Source organism: Orycteropus afer, unplaced genomic scaffold (assembly GCF_000298275.1).
Source record: "Orycteropus afer afer isolate SDZICR_OR568_19922 unplaced genomic scaffold, OryAfe1.0 scaffold00198, whole genome shotgun sequence".
Classification (NCBI taxonomy): Eukaryota; Metazoa; Chordata; class Mammalia; order Tubulidentata; family Orycteropodidae; genus Orycteropus; species Orycteropus afer.
Window position 1 is genome coordinate 2162923 of NW_006921785.1, and position 19847 is coordinate 2182769.

General features: G+C 39.9%; 1 protein-coding gene across 1 annotated transcript; it reads left to right on the forward strand.

Annotated features, from left to right (window-relative positions):
* Positions 1-3473: 3473 nt before the first annotated feature.
* On the forward strand, positions 3474-16495 carry PLAAT1 (phospholipase A and acyltransferase 1). Its single transcript, XM_007948007.2, has 3 exons — positions 3474-3630; positions 8949-9217; positions 16394-16495. Exons 1-3 carry the CDS (start codon positions 3492-3494, stop codon positions 16493-16495), a joined length of 510 nt encoding a protein of 169 aa, XP_007946198.1. The 5' UTR covers positions 3474-3491.
* Positions 16496-19847: the final 3352 nt, after the last annotated feature.

Here is a 19847-nt window from a genome sequence, read left to right on the forward strand (position 1 = left end):
AGATTTCCTAGGTCTCCCTTCCACGGAGTGGCTGGTGGGTTTGAACCGCCAACCTTCTGGTTAGCAGTGAAATGTCTCAGGCACTACACTACCAGAGTTCTAGATGGAATGCTGCATTTTTAGAAGCTCTGGGATCCCAAGGAGCCTCATGAGCAACAGGGGGAGCAAGGAGAAGATGGTGCTCTCCTACTCCTCTATGATGTCATCCAGTGTGGTGTTGCTTTTTTATGGCTTTTTTTTTTTTTTTTTTAATTTTTATTGTGATTTGGGTGAAAGTTTACAGAGAAAATCACTTTCCATACCACAGCTCACATATACTTTGTCTCATGACATTGACTGCAATTTCCCATAGTGCAACAGCTCCCCTCCCACTTCCTCCCCATAGTTAGCTCTTCCTTATGTTCTCTCTCTCCCATGCACTCCTGCCCCCGAGCTGGCTCCGTGTGCATACACAGCCCTTCTATTCTCCCACGATTGATCTCTTCAATGAGTGTATCTACCTCATATAAATGTTCAGCTCATATCTCTGTCATTTTTTTGGCTGGAAGCCACAGGACTGGGTTCATTTTCAGACCTGAAGGACAGCTAGGGGCCATTGTCTCAGTGGTTCTATTAGGTTCTATCAGACCAACAATATGGCTTAATTTTTATGGTCCATCTGATACGTGGTTTGATACAAGAGCCCAGCTGGTGTAAACAGCTTTTTGACTAGATAATATCTAAAGTAACTTTCAGCAGTAAATGTTTGCAATTCTAAATATTTAGTATAGAACTCACGTTTCTGCTTCCACACTAGCCTTGAGGGACCTCTTTTGGCTTCATGAAGGGTTACTCTTATAAAATGTTTTCTTTGATCCTGGAGCCTCTGTTTATGACTGTGATAGGGTTTATGAAATCAATGAATTTACACTTCATAAATCAGTTCATGAACTATATGTCAGAAATTTAAAATGTGGTAAATATATTACAATTCTGCAGTGGAATCATACATACCATAGAATTATTGTGGCTTCAAGAGAGCATTCTAAGACCACATGTAGGCCATGAACCAATACCTAAACCTTATCTTTGCAAAAAGCCACCTCCCTCTTATCATCCATCTGTATTGCTCTTGGCAGTTTACAAAGCCCCTATAACAGCTTTTTGCAAGTTCATGAAGGATTATTTGCCACAACTTGTTGAGATAAATAAATTGGCCCCATATTCTTATTCCATCTTCTTCTTGTTAGGTACCTTCAAGTTGGCCCCTAATCTTGGTGACCCCACAAACAGTGGAATCAACCTACTGTGTTCCATAGGGTTTCTATAGACTGATTTTTAGAACTAGATCACCAGGCCTTACTTCCTTGCCTGGTTTATCCTGGAAGCTTCAAGGAAACCTGTTCAACATCATAGCAACATGTGCACCTCCACTGACAGATGAGTGTGGCTGCTGTGCACGCGCAACATTAGCAAGGAATCACATCCAGGTCTCCCACATAGAAAGTGAGAATTTTACCCCTGAGCACTGCCCCCATTCCCACCTTAGAAATGAGGAACCTAACCCTCAGATAATTTGAATGATTTACCCAAAGTCACAGAATTAGCAAGTGGAAGACCAGAGACAAGAGCCACCTAATCCAGTTATTTGTCCCTCTGCATTTTGTAGCATGAGGGTTTCAGTGGGAATTTTTTAATATTTGGCATTTGCCACTGTAGTTTTCATCTGTAAGATAGAATGATAATGCAATAATTAACAGATATAATTGTGTTTTTGTTTTCATTAAGTAAGGTTAATTGAGATAGTACATTTGAAAAAAGATGTTATACTACAAAGTTCTCTACGTTCAAATGGTGGTTATTATTACATGCTTGGATAGGTCTCAGAGTTCTAGTAGGCAGCTGTGTGTGCTTGCTGATTCCTATTCATGGGAAATGTGTTTGTTTATATCATAATATATTGTCTGTTTTTCTTTTTAGTACCCACGTGGCCAAATTGTCATACTAATAAGACTCAAACATATTTGAGAGGGTGGTTAGGCCTAATGGTTTCCATAAAGTTATTTTAATAGTTACATTTCAACAGATGGACAGCTTACATTTGGCCACATTTCTCTGACAGTGTGATGATTGAAGTTTTCAACAGATGGCATACAAATACTTGGGAAAACACTCTTCCAATATTAATTGTTGTAAAAAAAAATGATTAGCATGCCAGCAAAATGATAGTCTATATTCCCAAGTCCTTAGCCTGTGCCATTATAATTTAGATGATTCAGAAGTTTCCACTCTGGCACTTGGATTTATTTTGTAAATGAATGTTCATATCTGCATTAGAGTTGGAGATGATGAAGAACGCTCTGTTGTCAGAGACTCAACATGGATATAGCATTGAATCTCTCTTTGTTGATAGATAAGCATAGCTTCCTCTTGCTAAATCTCTCTATTTCTAAGTCATATGTAGAAAATGTAACTTGCCAGAAAAATCAACAAGCCGAAATGTATATGTTCTTTCTGAAAAGTATTGATTTAATAAAACAAAACAAAACACCTTTTCTAAGTCTACCAAACTTAGAACGTTCAGATACATTCATCAGTATGATGAACCCCCCAACCTTCGAAGTTGCCCCACTGTCTTTTACCACCTTGCCCCATTTCTAGAAACAGTTAATTGAGTAATCAGACAGTAAGTGGGACAGTAAGGCAAATGGTGGATATTGGTGGGGCATTTGTGGTTGTTACAATGACCAAGGGCATACTATAATACATAACACAGCTCTTGAACAAGGAAGAAAAATGGCCGTATTCTTCCATTATAGCTGAACATCTGGCTGGAACCTGGAACCTGGAACCTGTCTCTATTAAAATGAAATGACAGATTATGTTTTACAATACAAAGTATTTTTTTTACAGTTTTAATATTCATGGGATATTAACATCCACCATACCTCTGCTCTTTGATTTTAATATGCTGCTGTACGGAAGCCACCTGATGTTCTCCTGAGTCCTTTTTTCATGATAAGTATGTGCAAACATAGATATTTTATGATATCACTTAATGTAGTCATAGACTGAGCATTTAGATAATAAAGCATATTATAAATTTACTTTCCTTTTATTCTTTCTGTTACAAATATGGTGTCATATTAATATTTTTGAATTTTTATACATAAGTAAGATATGTTATCCATGAATTTCTGGAGTAAAAGAGAGAATTATGAAATGCTTGTTATAAAAGAAGGGCCCTGGGTTTGATCAAGATGAGAAACATTACTTATAGGAAATTAAGCAATCACAAACAAATTCTTTTTCTACCTGTGCAAACTTGTGCAAATATATTTCAGTATTGGAACTATTCAAATATCCATCAAAGGTGGTAGTGTGAGTGTAAGTCATTGATAAGGAATGCAATCCTAGTAAATGCTAAATCACTGTGCATCTATAGAAGTTTTAAATTAGTTCTCTTCTGGCAAGTTGTATCTGATAGATCCTCTTTGTGTCTGTCGTTGCAGATGGCGTTTAATGATTGCTTTAGTTTGAACTACCCTGGCAACCCCCAGCAGGGGGACTTGATTGAAGTGTTCCGTCCTGGCTATCAGCACTGGGCACTGTACTTGGGTGATGGTTATGTTATCAACATAGCGCCTCTAGGTAAGGTTTGCTTCCCTATGTCTCCTGGGAGCTTTTTAGTTTTCTTGTTGTTAAGAAGGAATTGCGAACAAAATCATAAAGCAACATAAGACAGAAATAAAATATAAGAGATAGATCAGCCTAGCTGATCTAGGTTTAGGGAAGAACTTTCTAAGCCCAAAGTGGTATTGAAGAAATCACAAAGGCTAATTAGCATTAAAATGTAAAACCTCTAGTTTAAAAGAAAATCACAATTAAAAGTAAATAACCAGCTGGCTTATTTACTTCTTAATTGTGATTTTCTTTTAATCACAATTAAGAGAAAATGTTTACCACAAACATGACAGTAGTCATTATGTTTATGTATCACACAAATACATTGTTTTAATTCATTTCAACGAGTATAGGTTAGTTCTACTTTGTTATATGGGGTCACTAGGAGTCAGAATTAATTCAATGGCACCTAATAAAACTCAAAACCAAAAAACATTTTATTAGGTGTTATTGAATCAATTCTGACTCCTAGTGACCCCATATAACAAAGTAGAACTGCCCACGGGTTTTATAGGCTGTGATTTTTACAGGAGCAGATCCCAAGGGTTTTCTCCTTTGGAGTGGCTGAGCAGGTTCAATCTACCAATCCTTCACTTAATTACCAAATATTTAACCGTCGCCCTACCAGATCTCCTTATAGATTATCTATTGTTGTTATGTGCCTTCTAATTGGTTCCAGCTCATAGTGACCCTAAAGGACAGACTAAAACTGTTCCATAGGGTTTCCTAGGCTGTAATCTTTATGGGAGAAGATCACCACATTTTTTCTCCTGAGGAAACATTGGTGAATTTGAACCTCCATCCTTTTGGTTAGCAGCTGAGCTCTTTAACCATTGTACCATCAAGGCTCCTTATAGATCACAACTAGGTACCAAATGCTATTCTAGGTGTTGGGGATACATAGAAATCTCTGTGTATGATGGGGCTTGGGATGAGACAGACCATGAACCAAATAAATGTTAGAATGAGATAAGTGATACGGAGAAAAATAAATCAGATGTGGGATGGGAAGTGCCTGGGGTAGGTGAGGAAGAAAAATTGAAATCAAATAATAAGGAAAATTTCATAAGAAAGTAACATTTGAGGAAAAGCCAGGGCTTTGAACTGGTTCTTCCCAGTTCAGTCAGGGTTGACAAAGTGAAACCAAAACAGGCCTAAATTTGTAAAATGTGTGAACTGGAATGTTAACTGGAATGAGAAAAAATTACAGGTCAGCACCTGCTAGAAACTAAATCTCCCTTTTGGAAAACAAGAACAGCATGTATGTTGCATAGCAATCAATTCTCTTGACTAGCAGAATCCAGAACAATGATGCCCTGTTCAGAGAATACAGGAGAGCATGTCACTTTGAATACGTGTCGCTCTTCACGGTCTTGGCAATAATCTAATCTCTTGCATGGAGCTCCTGTAAGGGCTCACCACACACCTCTTCTGAGTCTCCTCTTCCGGGACTTTTACCCATAATTTTTTCTGATCCTTTCAGAGTTCCACTTCACTGGAATATTGGAAATTCAAGTCTGTTCTGACTTTTCTTCATTAGCTGTGACTGAACCAGTTCAAACAGCTTAAAAGAAGTGAGAAAGCCCAGGGAAGAGCATGCACCAAAATCCCAACAAACAAATAGGTGAAGAGTTGTGAATAGCTTGCAGAAGAACAAAAGCGAAAAAATTTCAATTCTCTAGTCATTTAGGCTACTGCTTATCTGCAGTTTGTCATACTGTGGTGGCTTATATGTTACTGTGATGCTGGAAGATGTGCCAGTTGTATTTCAAATACCCGCTGGGTCACTCATGGGGGACAGGTTCCAGACTAAGAGTAGAAAGAAGGACCTGGTGACCTACTTCTGAGAAAACTGACAAGTGAAAACCATATGAATAGCAGCAGAACACTGTTTCATTCCGGGCAGTGCTTCATCCTGCTGTACATAGGGTCAGTATGAGTTGAAACTGACTCATTGGCACCTAACAACAAGAAGTCATCTAAGAATTACAAATTAAAACAATGACAGATTTTATACCATTAGCAAGAGTTAAAAAATGATAAACATCGCTGTTGATATAAGGCCATAGTGAAATAAACACCAATAATACACTGTTAATGGAAATATTAATTGATAAAATCATTCTAAAAAACAATTTAACATTTGTTAAGAGTGCTACAAGAATGCATATGCTCTAGCCCTGTATATGTAATAATCTATTCTTGGGAAATACTTAAAGACATGAACAAAGATTTATATATAAGGACATTGACATCTACCTTATTTATGATGTTTGTTTTCAAATGGACAGTGACTTAGCCACAGAATATTACATATCTGTACTTGTCAAAGGAGCTCTGGTAGCATAGTGGCTAAGGCACTTGACTGCTAACCAGAAGGCTGGCGGTTCAAACCCACCAGCCACTCCTCGGAAGAAAGGTTGGGCATTCCTACTTCCGTAGTTATACTGCCTCGGAAACCCAAGGAGGGGTCGCTGTGAGTCGGGACCGACTCGATGGCAAACAACAACAACAACAACAGCGTACTTGTCAAGACCCTTTACTTGCAAGTAATGGAAGGCAAGCTACAGTTAGCTTAAACAAAAAGGCAAATTCATTGCTTCACTGAGGGAAACTACAAAAAGGGTAGAGTGGTACCGGCCTCAGGGATGCCTGGATCTTGGGGTTTGAATACTGTGGAGACTCTGTCTCCTATATGCTCTTTTTTTTTTTTTTTTTTTTCCTTCTGTAAGTTGTCTTTATCCTCAGGCTATGTCTCTCAAGAAATTGAATCAATGGTTGTAAGGGAGTTAGGCTCTTATTCTTTTATCCTTGTGACCCAACTGGAGTGATAGCTATTTCTTATCTATTGTTGTTAGAAAAATTGTGGAGAATGACTCTACTTCGTCCAGTGTGGGGTGCATACCCCACACTGGAGCATAACTTGTGTCCAGGTGAATGAGATACTGTGTTTGGCCCCGACAGTCTTTTCTGGGAAGAAATTCACAATGGTGGGGAGGGGTGCTGTATAAAAGTAATACCTTCTTTAACAGCCATTAAAAATCACTTTTCTGGAATAGTCTTGATATAATATTTAATAGAGAATTTCAGATTAAAAATGTGGTATAAAAGATGATAATCGGTTGGAAAAAAAAAAGTAATGTATACATATCTACACACATCTACCATTATGTGTTGATAAAAAACATAATGAAAGTACCTGAAAATAATAGGAGTTATTTCTGACTGGCAGGGTGATGGATGGTTTCCACATTTATGCATATTTTTGTATTTAAATGTTTAGAAATGAGCACAAATTAATTTATTTATCAGGAAAAAGGTATGCAAATAACACATTACCTGGGGTATTTTTTTCTCAAGATACCTTTAAAGAGAAGTGTTTATGAGAATTTTTAATGAAATGGGTTTTGCAACATTTTGAGATATTTGTCTCATTCTGGACTATAGTAAATGGAAAGGGCAAATCAAATGGCATTTACAATTCAGAACCATGAGTTTCTGGAAGGTCTAGTGATTAACACTAGCTATATAAACGGTATGATCTTGGCAGTTTTCCCATCTGGAAAATAACATGGCATTTGGTGCTGTTTCCTTATTTTCATGTATTTTAAACTCCACATTAATGTGGTTTAAACACTGAGCTTTGATCCTGTAAATCAAAATTCTATTCCTGTTTCTATTGTTATCTTTTTGATTAATCTTTTGCAAGCCACTTTATCTCCCCAACAGTCAATTTCTTCATCTGTAAATTGATGCCATTGGCCTAGTCCAAAATAACAACAAAATAATAACAACAACAACAAAAACAAAGTTTAATAGTTCTAAATGGGATATTAAAGGAGCTCTGGCAGTGTAGTATAGGCATTTATTTGGCTGCTAACCAGATGGTCAGTGGTTCAAAACCCACCAGCTACTCTATAGAAGGAAGATCGGGCAATCTATTTCCCTAAAGATTTTCAGCTCAGACACTCAAATGAGGGTTGCTATGAGTCAGAATCGACACAATGGAAGTGAGTTATCTTTGTTGTTGTTGTTGTTTTGTTTTAAAAGGATATTATATGCTCTAAATAGGATATATGTGTTTAATGTGTTACAACTTTCACTGTGTAGGATTTTAACTGGAAAATGAGAAGGAGCTTGGAAAATATAAAAAAAGAGAGTGGAAAAGAAAATTTTCTGTTAGCCATGATTAAAAGGGAAAGATTTAAACACTGGTTATATAAAGACTCTTCCTCTCATGATTCATCCAAGCATGGACAAGTGTTACAGTTGTGGACAGTTGGAGAGGGACCAGGACCTAGTGTTAGACCTGCCCACATAGAAATTGTCTATGCAGCCTCAGGTACTGAGTGTCAGGTCAAGGCTACAGGCTTCCTGGTTGTCTACGCAAATGTTCACCAATAAAAGCAGCTAAGATGGGGGATGAGGTGTGGGACATTGTAACGGGTAGGTAGGACATAGCATGGGATCATATCTGTGGACAATGACTACTAGGTTAGGGTTCAGGGTCAGGATTTTGTTTCTTAGCAAAAGGAACTGGTAAGTGAAAAGCAGGGCCCCCCGCCTGATGCCAGGTGGCCTCTTGCAGAACTGGGGTACCATTCAAGTTTCAGAACAGGAAAGCAGGAGCTAAGGCAGAAGCCTGGTTGAAAAAACAAGTGTAAAAAGTGTAGGTGGAAGTGAGGAGTGTGGCCTAGCTACCAGGAGGTGCCTGCTAATCATAATGCAGTACTGCTAAGCCCCATACTGGTTTGGAAGGGTTCACACACTGACGGAGAGTCTGCTCTATAGAAGAAGCAGGCAATAATCTTATCAGTTTGCCCTTGGCTATTGACCAAAATATTGAAGGTTTGCCCCCCTTCAGTAGTGCCCCAGAAGAAAGGCTTAGTGGTTACTTCTGTGAGATGACAGCCATGGAAAACCCTGTGGAGTGAAGTTCTACTCTGACACACTGAAGTCATCATGAGTTGCAGTCGACTCAACAGCAAGGGTTGATCTAATTGTTCTGTTTTAGAAAGATATACCAAGATCTCTAATGATAATACCAATCAGTAGTAAGCATTTTCCCCAAGAATGGAAAGAATGGATATTCTCATTCAATTTGTTCTATGAGGAGATCACAGATTTTAAAAAAGTTTTTCTTATATTCTTACTCATGCAGTATTGAGCACATTACTGATAAGTTATCGAATGAGTGGTTAAGGTTAGTAAGATTAATGTTTAGATTACATTGCAGTTGACTGGACTAGTCCACTGTGCCATATTAACCAGAATTCTCCTTACAGAGGATAGCCTTCCTGCGTCATTTACAAGTGCCAAGTCTGTATTCAGCAGAAAGGCCCTGGTGAAGATGCAGCTCTTGAAGGATGTCGTGGGAAGTGACACCTATAGAATAAACAATAAATACGATGAAACATACCCCCCTCTTCCTGTGGAAGAAGTCATGCAACGCTCAGAGTTTGTTATTGGACAGGAGGTGGCATATGATATATTTGACAACAACTGTGAGCATTTTGTGACTTTGCTTCGCTATGGAGAAGGAGTTTCAGAACAGGTGAGTTTTCTTTAGGAGATAGAAGAAACTTCTTACACTGGTAGCATAATAACTGTTGATTATGATAAGGCTCCCAGACCTCAAACCAAATGAAAAGAATAAGAAAATATGAAAAAAACTAAAGACTGAGAAGGGTGTTGAGTTGTCCAAGATCTTTCAGCAAGTTAATGACCACTGAGACTAGAACATGGATATCTTGAGTTCTGGGCTAGAAGAGACTTGAAATACAATCAAGACTATATCTTTCTCTCAGTTTTATTGACCTTCATTCTTCGTCCCCCCACCACCATTACTCTACCATACATACGGAGCTCTGGTGGTGCAGTGCATAAGGCATTTATTTGGCTGCTAACCAGAAGGTTGGTGTTCAAACCCATCAGCACCTCCACAGAAGGAGGATGGGGCTGAATACTCCTGTAAAGATTTACAGCCTTGGAAACCCAATGGGGGTCTCTATGAGTTGTAATTGATTTGATAGCAGTAGCTTTGCTTTGGTTTTGGTTTAATCTACTCTACAGCAATTTCAAATAATAATAAAATAATAATAAAAATAATAATAAAACCTCATATACTGATTGATGACTTTTTCGAGTAGATGTTCATTTGCTAAAAATATAGATGGTAATTCTGCTATCCTTTTTCATTAGCTGGCAGAGACCAATGACTGACACATCTTTGTGGGCTTGTAAATGTTTTCTATTTCATTGCAATAATAATTTTAAGAAAATGTGTTTTTGTAGATCCCTTGGGCCATGAAGCTTCTGGACAAAGTTTTTAATGGATTAATTGACTTTAGCCTTAAGGTAGCTTGCAATTTTATCAGTTACCATCATTTTGTAGGATGGCAGTTTCCTAAGTAACAGCATGCTTGATTCATTTGCCTTTATCCTACCTGCATAACCCTGGTGGTGCGTTGGTTAAGCTCTTGGCTGCTAACTGAAAGGTCAGGGTTTCCACCCACTAACTGCTCATCAGTAGAAAGATGTGCTAGTCTGCTTTCTGTAAAGATTAGAGACTTGGAAAGCCTATAGGACACTGCTACCCAGAAGGCTGGCAGTTCAAACCCACCAGCCACTCCTTAGAAGGAAGGTTGGGCAATCTACTTCTATAGTGATACTGCCTTAGAAACCCAAGGAGGGGTTGCTATGACTCTGATCCAACTCCATGGCAGTGAGGTGTTTTTTTTTTTTTTTTTTTAAATAGGGTTGCTATGAGTTGGAATTGACCCAATGGCATTGCATTTGGTTTTGGGGTTAGTTCCAACAATCCAGTTATATCCTTGATGTTTTGTCTGAAGGCCTTATTAGGGTGGTATGAGAATGAGTATTTAAAACTTTTTCAAGAAGAAATCCTCTTCATCTAAAATCTAAATACAGATGTTAATTTGGGTAAGATACCCAAAATAATTTAACATTTTAAAGTACTAAGGTGTTGCCTTGGGAGCTCTGGTAGCATAGTGCCTAAGGCACTTGACTGCTAAGGCTGGTGGTTCAAACCCACCAGCCACTCCTCGGAAGGAAGATGGGGCAATCTACTTCCGTAGTGATACTATCTCAGAAACCGAAGGAGGGGTCGCTATGAGTTGGGTCTGACTCGACAGCACATAACAACAACAACAAGGTGTTGCCTATGAAAACTGAAAAAAGCAGACTTTGAAAATACAAAGAATTATGTCATAACTATAATAATATTCTAATATCTCAAATTTATTCAAGGCTTCCAGTATCTTGAAACGGTAAATCAGTTATATTAACTTTTAGTAACAGAAGTTATAACTCCTGTCATGAAAGCTTGGGAAAATGGGACTTGCAATGAATGGAAAGGATACATTTGTTTTCATTAGGAAATAATTTAATTGAGAATTCATTTTTATCAGGAAATACATTAACATACTGAGCGTTCTCTTCCCATGTAACAATAAATTGAGTCAGAATTGAGTTTGCCACATAGGGCACACACGCAAATTACTGCTCACCATTGCATGGAAAACTAATGGTGTGCCTGAAAACTCTCAGACTCATGACCCTGAAAAGTTAATTATTCCTCAACAAATAATCAGACTGGTCCCAATAGGTTCTGATGAAGATGGTGCAGTGACAGCTTGAAAACCCACCCAAGCTGCAGAGTCCTGCAGACCTGTGCTAGAAACCGGTCTTCACTTACTCATTTATTAGCTGAGTGATCTCAGCCACATTTTTTAACCTACTCCTGTATATAAGTTTTCTAATGTATAAACTGAGGTTGTTTTGAAGATGATATGACATTTTTGAAACTTCACAGCATAGTGTGCTACATATTGTCTATCCTAGTAAACAGAGTACATAAGCTGGATATTATTTTTAATTATAGTATTTTATAATGATAGCTATTCTTAGTTTGGGAGCTCTGGTGGCATAATGCCTAAGGCACCTGACTGGTAACCAGAAGGCTGGTGGTTCAAACCCACCAGCCACTCCATGGAAGGAAGGTTGGGCAGTGTACTTCCCTAGTGATACTGCCTCAAAAACCCAAGGAGGGGTCGCTATGAGTCGCGTCCAGCTCAATGGCACATAACAACAATAACATTTGGGGTTCCCTTTAGTAGATGGTACAAACAATTGACACACTCAGCTCTAACCAAAAGGTTGGCAGTTCAAGTCCATCCAGAGGTGCTTTGGAAGAAAGTCCTGGTGATCTACTGCTGAAAAATTAGCCACTGAAAATCTAATCTGTTCTGACACACCTGGGGTCACCATGAATCAACTTGGTGACAACTGGTTTAAGGCTTAGGGACCTTGACCTTAGGAAGTTTTCTTAGGGAATGGCTATGTACTTCCTCAAATGAAAAGAAAAAAATTAAAAGCATAAGAAAGATTGAAAGGGTAGAAGGTTGTGAAACAACTTTCTCTTTATTTTTGTGCTTTTCTGTGTTTTTCCCATTTCCTAAGATCAACATTTGCTAGTTATAATCTAAGAAGTTTATTAAAATGAGTCTAGCTTTGTGGAAGATGGCAGCACCATTAAATAATGTAGACACCCTGACTCATGAATATGTCCTGGCTGGGCTTCAGTGCTTGTCACAACAGCGTTAGGCCCTCAGGAGGGAAGAGACATTTTGATAAATCCTACAATCATCGGTGACCCTGCCACACTGATGTCTGGTCTCATCTGTTCCAGATTTAGCTAACATTTCACTGGGCCTGTGCAGGTCCTCTGACAGAGGCCTTTCTTAGGGCCCACAGACAGAAATCCTTGTAAAGGATGAAGTCTGCAGAGTCAGATTTGGAGATCTTCTAATCCTCAGTAAGCCGTATGCAAAAGCTCTTGCTCAAGCTGGTTCACCAAGAACATCCTGGTATGTTTTATGATCTTGAAGGTCAGACCCCATTTCATGTAATTCTAAGGGATTGTCCAAATTAAATAGGATTTTTTCATCTAGAATGCAATTTGAAAGGCATGAGCATTTAGGGATTTGGGAAACTGCATGTACTGCTGAAAGTAATCAGCTTATGATGGTGTATGGCTTATGACTTCTCACAGAATTTTGGTTTGGGATCCATCCCCTCCCCAGTTCTCTTGGATTTGTGGAATTTTTCCTTCATCTTGAGTTTCTAGTGACTGAAAGATGCCAAGTCAATGCTGCCTCTACCTGGGACCACCCTATCCTCGGGATCTTGACACTTTCCCAGGGATGTGTCTTGCTGCTATTTGACGCTTTCTTTAAAGGCACTAATTGCACCTTTCTATTTTTACAGTGCCTGCTCCATTTCTCTGCAAAAGACCTTCTTGATAGCACAGCATCTGCCTGTAGTTGCACTAGGGCTGGGTTTGGTTTATAGTCCTTGGTACCTATGGTAGTTATGTTTGTGTGTCAACTTGGCTGGGCCTGGTTGAGTGATTGGGCGGCTGGTGGTAGTTATTCCCCATGATGAGACTGGCAGTCAACTCCATGGTGGGATCTACCACAAGCAGCTGAGTAGTTGCCTTTGGGGATGTGGTCTGCTTCCTGCATATAAGGAGAAGCTTTGAGAATGGTCTCTAGCCAATGGCACGCTTGGACCCTGCATGTAGCTGTGTCATTGCTCAGCAGCCTGCCATGCTCTGCCGACCTTGGGACTTACAGTGGACTTAAGCTAATGGCCTGCTGTGTGGTCTGGTAACATCAAGACTGTGCCTTTTTACTTGTCAACCTTGGGGCTTCCAGCCTCAGCAGCCAGCAGCTACTTGAGTGAAGAAACACCTCTAGCTGCAGTGGACCTGGAGTAGGAGGCAGAGCTGGACCCCAAGGTTGAGGGGCTTTCACCCAGCCCCTAGAGCCTGGCACTTTAAACTTGGACTTAAAGCCTCCAAATTGAAAGAATAAACTCCTGTTTGTTAAGGCCATCCCATTTGTGGTATATTTTTGTCAGAGCAGCACTAGGTAACCAGAACAGAATTTGGTACTGAGAGAGTGGGGTGCTGCTCTGACAGATACCTAAAATGTGGAAACAGGAGTGGAGTGCGTCCTTGACCCGAGACCCTAGCAGAGAGACCCCAGCATATGGCATAATAGACAGCAGGACAGACGGTAAGAGACCGGCATGAGAGACGGCAGGAGCAGAGCTGAGAGAACCAGCATGAGACAGCCACAGCCTTACCAGCCCACGGAGGAGAAAGCTTGATGCCTTTGGTTAGGCGGTTTCCTGGTGGAGTGGGTTGCCTTCAGGCATTAATTGATAGAAGAGACCAGCTTGACATGGAGTAGCAGGTTGGCCGGCCCACGGAGCAAGAAAGCTAAATGTCCTTTGGGGCAAGAAGATTGCTGGCAGAGTGGGTTGCCCTCAGGCATTAATCGGTAGAAGCGGAGAGACCAAGGAAATAGAAGCAGAGCTGCCTCAGCCTGAAAGGATAGGACCATGGCCTTTGGGGGTGGAATGATCACAGGCCCCTAGAACCAGGCCCTCACCAACTTGGTTCTGGAGTGTGGGGCTGCTCTTCATGTGAGCCGGTGGGATGGAGCCACAGCTGCTGCCCAAGAGTCAGGGGGCGGGGCTGTCAAGCCCAAGAGGGAGAGAAACAGGGCCCGTTTCTAGGCCAAGGGGGTGAGGTCACTGTTCAGAAACTAGGAGACTGGAGCCACCCAGTTGAAGAGACCTGTACAGATTCCATCCACTGAAGATCTGTACAGGTGCCAAGTTGACAAGGAGTGGAATTGTGGTAATTATGTTTGCATATCAGCTTGGCTGGGCCTGGTTGTGTCGCTGGGCAGCTGGTGGTAGTTATTCCCCATGATGAGACTGGCAGTCAACTCCATGGTGGGATCTACCACAAGCAGCTGAGTAGCTGCCTTTGGGGATGTGGTCTGCTTCCTGTATATAAGGAGAAGCTTTGAGAATGGTCTCTAGCCAATGGCACGCTTGGACCCTGCATGTAGCTGTGTCATTGCTCAGCAGCCTGCCATGCTCTGCCGACCTTGGGACTTACAGTGGACTTAAGCTAATGGCCTGCCGTGTGGTCTGGTAACATCGGGACTGTGCCTTTTTACTTGTCAACCTTGGGGCTTCCAGCCTCAGCAGCCAGCAGCTGCTTGAGTGAAGAAACGCCTCTAGCTCCAGTGGGCCAGGAGTAGGAGGCAGAGCTGGACCCCAAGGTTGAGGGGCTTTCACCCAGCCCCTAGAGCCTGGCACTTTAAACTTGGACTTAAAGCCTCCAAATTGAAAGAATAAACTCCTGTTTGTTAAGGCCATCCCATTTGTGGTACATTCTTGTCAGAGCGGCACTAGGGAACCAGAACAGTACCTGTCTGACTGTTGATTCTGCCCTCTTTAGGAATTTCCCTTTTTGGTTCCCCACATGTCCTTATGATTAGCTCTGTGTTGCAATGAATTCTGACTCTCTCCCGGGAACAAATTTAGGTAGTCTCTAATTTAACATGATAAATAAATACATTAACAAGCAAATAAAAAAATAAAATTATAATCTATTTAAAATAGTGTTTGTCCTGTTTTAGGGCCAAGTTGTTTGCCAGTGCCATTCTGCATGGGAACTGGGGGAAGGAAGTCACAGTTCCTAGTCTTGTCCTTACAGATCACAGGATGGTATTAAGGAGCAAATACCTGCTGAGAGCTGACACTGATATTATTGTGCCTCTTCTCTGGCCCTGATCCTTGCTGCCTATTCCCAAGAGAGTAACTCCAGTTAGAAAGGCAGTGTTGGGTTGCAGTAATATGTGGGTGGCAGACACAGTGGCGGAAGCTTGTGGGATGGAAAGAGGGCATGCTCACATGTACTGAGTCAGGATTTCCAGTTCTTGGGCTGAACCCGAGTCATCTGGGAAAGACATTTGCTTTATTTGAAAGCCTGATTCTTAATTATCAGAGAACAAATGTTGTTTTTTGAATACCTGAAGACCCTGAAGTATCTGAATGTGACCTTTGGGTCATAAAATTGCACTCAAACCCATGCAGATGGAAGCCTGTATTAGTTGAGTGCCATGAAAGCCATGAATATTCATTAACTCCCTCATCCTGATGATGATGAATGCCCTTAAAGCTGTAAATGTCTGAACTCCTTTATGCACAATTGAGCTTTTGAGTAGTTGATTTTAGTTTGCCTACATGATAAATTAATTTTTAACATGATAGTTAACATCAGTATTGATTTCTCTTATTTATCAGAATAGAAATTGTATCTACCAAATTAGGGCCTATATGTATTTCTGCCAGCTCAGATCCCTGAATTATTCTGTGAATAGACTGGCATTCCTATATATATACCAACGTGCTCAATAAGAGACCAACCCAAACAAAATGTGTGCTTAGGGGTAGGGGTATAAAAGAAGGAAAAAACCTGATTCATAAGACCCATCCTGTCCCTAAACAACCAGGGGGTATGACCTCAAGAAGATGACTGACATCTTCCCAAAAGGGCAGTTGTGCTGTGGTGACTAATGGGAACTGTGTACATGATCGTTTAGAAACTGTGAGGTGTTATAAAAATGCAAGGAATATATACTTATATGTATCTATATGTTTAGCATAATTTTAAAAATCATACATTTAGTTCTTCATTCATACAGAATTTTAACCTTGCATAGCAACTTTAAATTGATTTATTATACGTTAAAATGGGTCTTTGGTTTAGGAAACAAGGTCAGACGATGTTGTGAGATGCCTTTAGAATAAGATCTGTCTTTTGTTTGTCTCTTTTTTCTTCTAGGCCAACCGAGCAATAAGTACCATTGGGTTTGTGACAGCTGCTGCCAGTGCCTTCTCACTCCTGGGCTTGATTCCAAAAAGACAAAGGGCAAAATACTTTTAACAGTCTACTGAAGTGATGTTGGAACTGAAAGATTTTGTAAGGAGGAAAAAAAAAAGCAATGAATACTTATTTTCAATGAGTCGTAATTGTTCCAAATTCCAGTGATAAATAGCAGGCTCTTTAATAAATTGCTTACTGATATTAGCTCATTGAGTCAAGGAAATTTTTTCCCCATTACATAGATTTGCTGTGGCAGCCTGAACAAGAAGCAGTAGCCTTTTGAATGAGCAAACAAAGGATCTTAACAGAATCGCATCAAGTTTTGTCTTCTATTATAAATAGTTGTTTTGGGAGCTCTGGTGGTGTAGTGCCTTAGGCATTTGACTGCTGACCAGAGGGCTGCTAGTTCAAACCCACCAGCCACTTCTTGGAAGGAAGACTGCGCAGTCTACTTCAGTAGAGATGTTGCCTCAGAAACCCAAGGAGGACTTGCTATGAATCGACTCCGGCAGTGAGTTTGGTTTTATTATTATTATTTTCTCAAAAAGTAGCTGTTTTTTATTTACTAGAGGCATGAAGAAACATTTATATATATGATTTTGAAAGAAATGTTATGGGCCCTAAATCGTGAGGGTTGACATCTAAATTCATATTCTTCTTGCCGTCAGGAAAGAAGCTGGGAGACAGCATCTGGGCAGGCAGTTTTCGAACTTTGGTTTACAGGCCTTTTAAGGGTCCACCCCCATGTTCCTGCACTTGTAGATGGGAGTGGGCTGGGAGGGGGAGGTGCTCTTCACACCACTGTTTCAGTTCTACAGTAAATTCTCTGGAAGTTACTCACCTGTCAAGAGTAGTGGCAAGCCCAAGTGGGCTATTACTTTTACATTGTTTTCTGTGGATGTTGAAGTAGTTCAAGGGTTTTATCCTTTTAGCCTTAGCACCATATCATTAAATGTTGGTTTAAAGTGCCATGTTTCGAAAACAGTGTCTCATGTTGCTTTTTAAGGATTTTACTCTAAGTCAAGGAGTGTCGCAATTTTATTCTTGCATTTAATTGATTATGTGCTGAATTTAACTGCTTGTCATCTCCTTTTTTTATTGATATATTTATCCATATCTTTCTATAACATTTGCCATTTTAACACTCTTATGTACAGTCCAATGACACTGTGTTCATCATGTGCTACAAACTGCTTTTTAATTTTTTCAGTGGAATTCTTGTTGGCAGCAGGTGGGGATGGGATGGGTGTAGGTCTCTATCCCATAGGATTATGTTAGACGTTATAACATTACCCCATACACCCCAGTACCAGCCAGTGACATCCTTGTGCCATCATCAAATCATGGCATTATATAAAGGAAAAAATCCAACTCGATATTGAGGGGAGGTCCATGATGAAAGAACTATGAATATGGTAGATAAAGTAACTAAACAAAAGACTCAATGAAAGTCTTGTACCTATTAAACTGATTTAGATTTTATACTAAGGCCAGAAATACTATAGGAGCTCTGGTAGCATAGTGCCTAAGGCACTTGACTGCTCACCAGAAGGCTGGCGGTTCAAACCCACCAGCCACTCCTCGGAAGGAAGGTTGGGCAATCCTACTTCCGTAGTGATACTGCCTCGGAAACCCAAGGAGGGGTCGCTATGAGTTGGGGCCAACTCGACGGCAAACAACAACAACAAAATACTGCACTCAGGCCAGTGGAGAAACCTTGTCTCTCTTCCCTCCTTTTCCCCTGACTATCCCTTCCTTTTCTTATGGTTCTTCAGATAACCCCCAAACCCTTTCTTTCTCCACTGGTCTATGGGGGAGATATGAGTGCCTTCTACCTGGTATCCAGATCTAAAATTATCCCTTCATATTTATTCTAAATTTACTTCCCTGTTCCTTTATGTAGGAGCTCTGTTCCCAACAAATGGTCAAAAGAGTGAACAGTCTTCTGGTATTTTCAAACTAGAATGAGACTGGCTGAAGTTGAGGGTACTGCCTTTCCCAAAGTCTGCTTACCTTTCAATAAAGGATGCTGGCAAAGGGCGCATCTTTAACCCACAGCAGGAGACCCATGTGTCGTGGCATTACAGTACTGGGGTCAGTGGGAGAGGGAGCAGAATTGAGGACAGAGAGAATTCTTCTCAGGATCCTCAAGTCCAACCTTTCTAGAGTACTCTGTATGTCCTCATGCCAGAAGACAATCTTAGCTGTGCTGGATAATGTCACCACTCCACTTTTAAATTAAATCTATGGATTCGTTTTTCTCAAAGGTAGTGCAGAGGCTTCAGTAGTTTTCACGCTTAGAGGTAAGCTCACAAAGTCATCAGTTTTCTATAAAAGTGGTTCTCTCGATGATGGGAAGCTTAAGACAGATTCCAGATGAGTAGCTGTTTGTTCTACAGATGATCATTTGACATGTGCTCACGCTTAGTATACTTTCATTGAATGTTTTCATCATGACAGTAAACCTATCTTTAAATGTATTTCTAGGAAAGTCAGCTATAGAGTTCAATTTTACCATATTCCAAGGAAAAGATGTATAAATTAAAGATCACCCACCAGATATCTAATAAATTGTTGGGAACTAAAAATAAATAAATAAATAAATAAACCACCTGTATGTACATTTACTGAATCGAGATTTTAAGATTTTTAATGAGACATTTTTATGCTATCTAAAAATGTCCCAGTAAATCAAATGAATCTTCCAATTCTGAAATTCAAATTAATAATACAGATATATTAGGTCAAGGAACCTGAGCAGTATTTTTTAGGTTGACATACATTTCTTAATTATAAGCTAAAAAATATTTTTGTCTTTTTATCATGCCAGTAGCTATCCAGTTAGACACATTTTGAAAACTATCACTCACCAAAGAGCTGTGAACCCATGAAAAAGTTAAAAAGCAAACAAAATGTAAATGCAGAGATTTGTTTTATAGGCATTTGCATTTATGTTGTTGGTTTATGTAACAAAGTGTATATTATTTATAGCAGCAAATTGCCAACTATGGGCTATTGAAAACATTTGTCAATCCTAAAGATTTAAATATTGTAAACTCAAGGCCCTTATTAAACACATAATGATACTCATAGAAAAGGCCTGATTAATTAATTGACTACAAGATCTGTTGTTAGTTGCTGTCAAGTTGACTTCTACTCAGGATTCCCTTATATAACAGAACAAAACTCTGCCCAGTCCCGCACCATCTTCATGACCCTTGGTATATTTGAACACATTGTTGTGGGTATGGTGTCAATCCCATCTTTTTGAAGGTTTCCATAATTTTTGCTGGCCTACTTTACTAAACATGATGTCCTTTTCTAGTGATTGTGATCTGTTAAATTAGCAAAATTGTTGTTGTTATGTGCCATCGAGTCAGCCCTGACTCATAGCGACCCCTCCTTGGGTTTC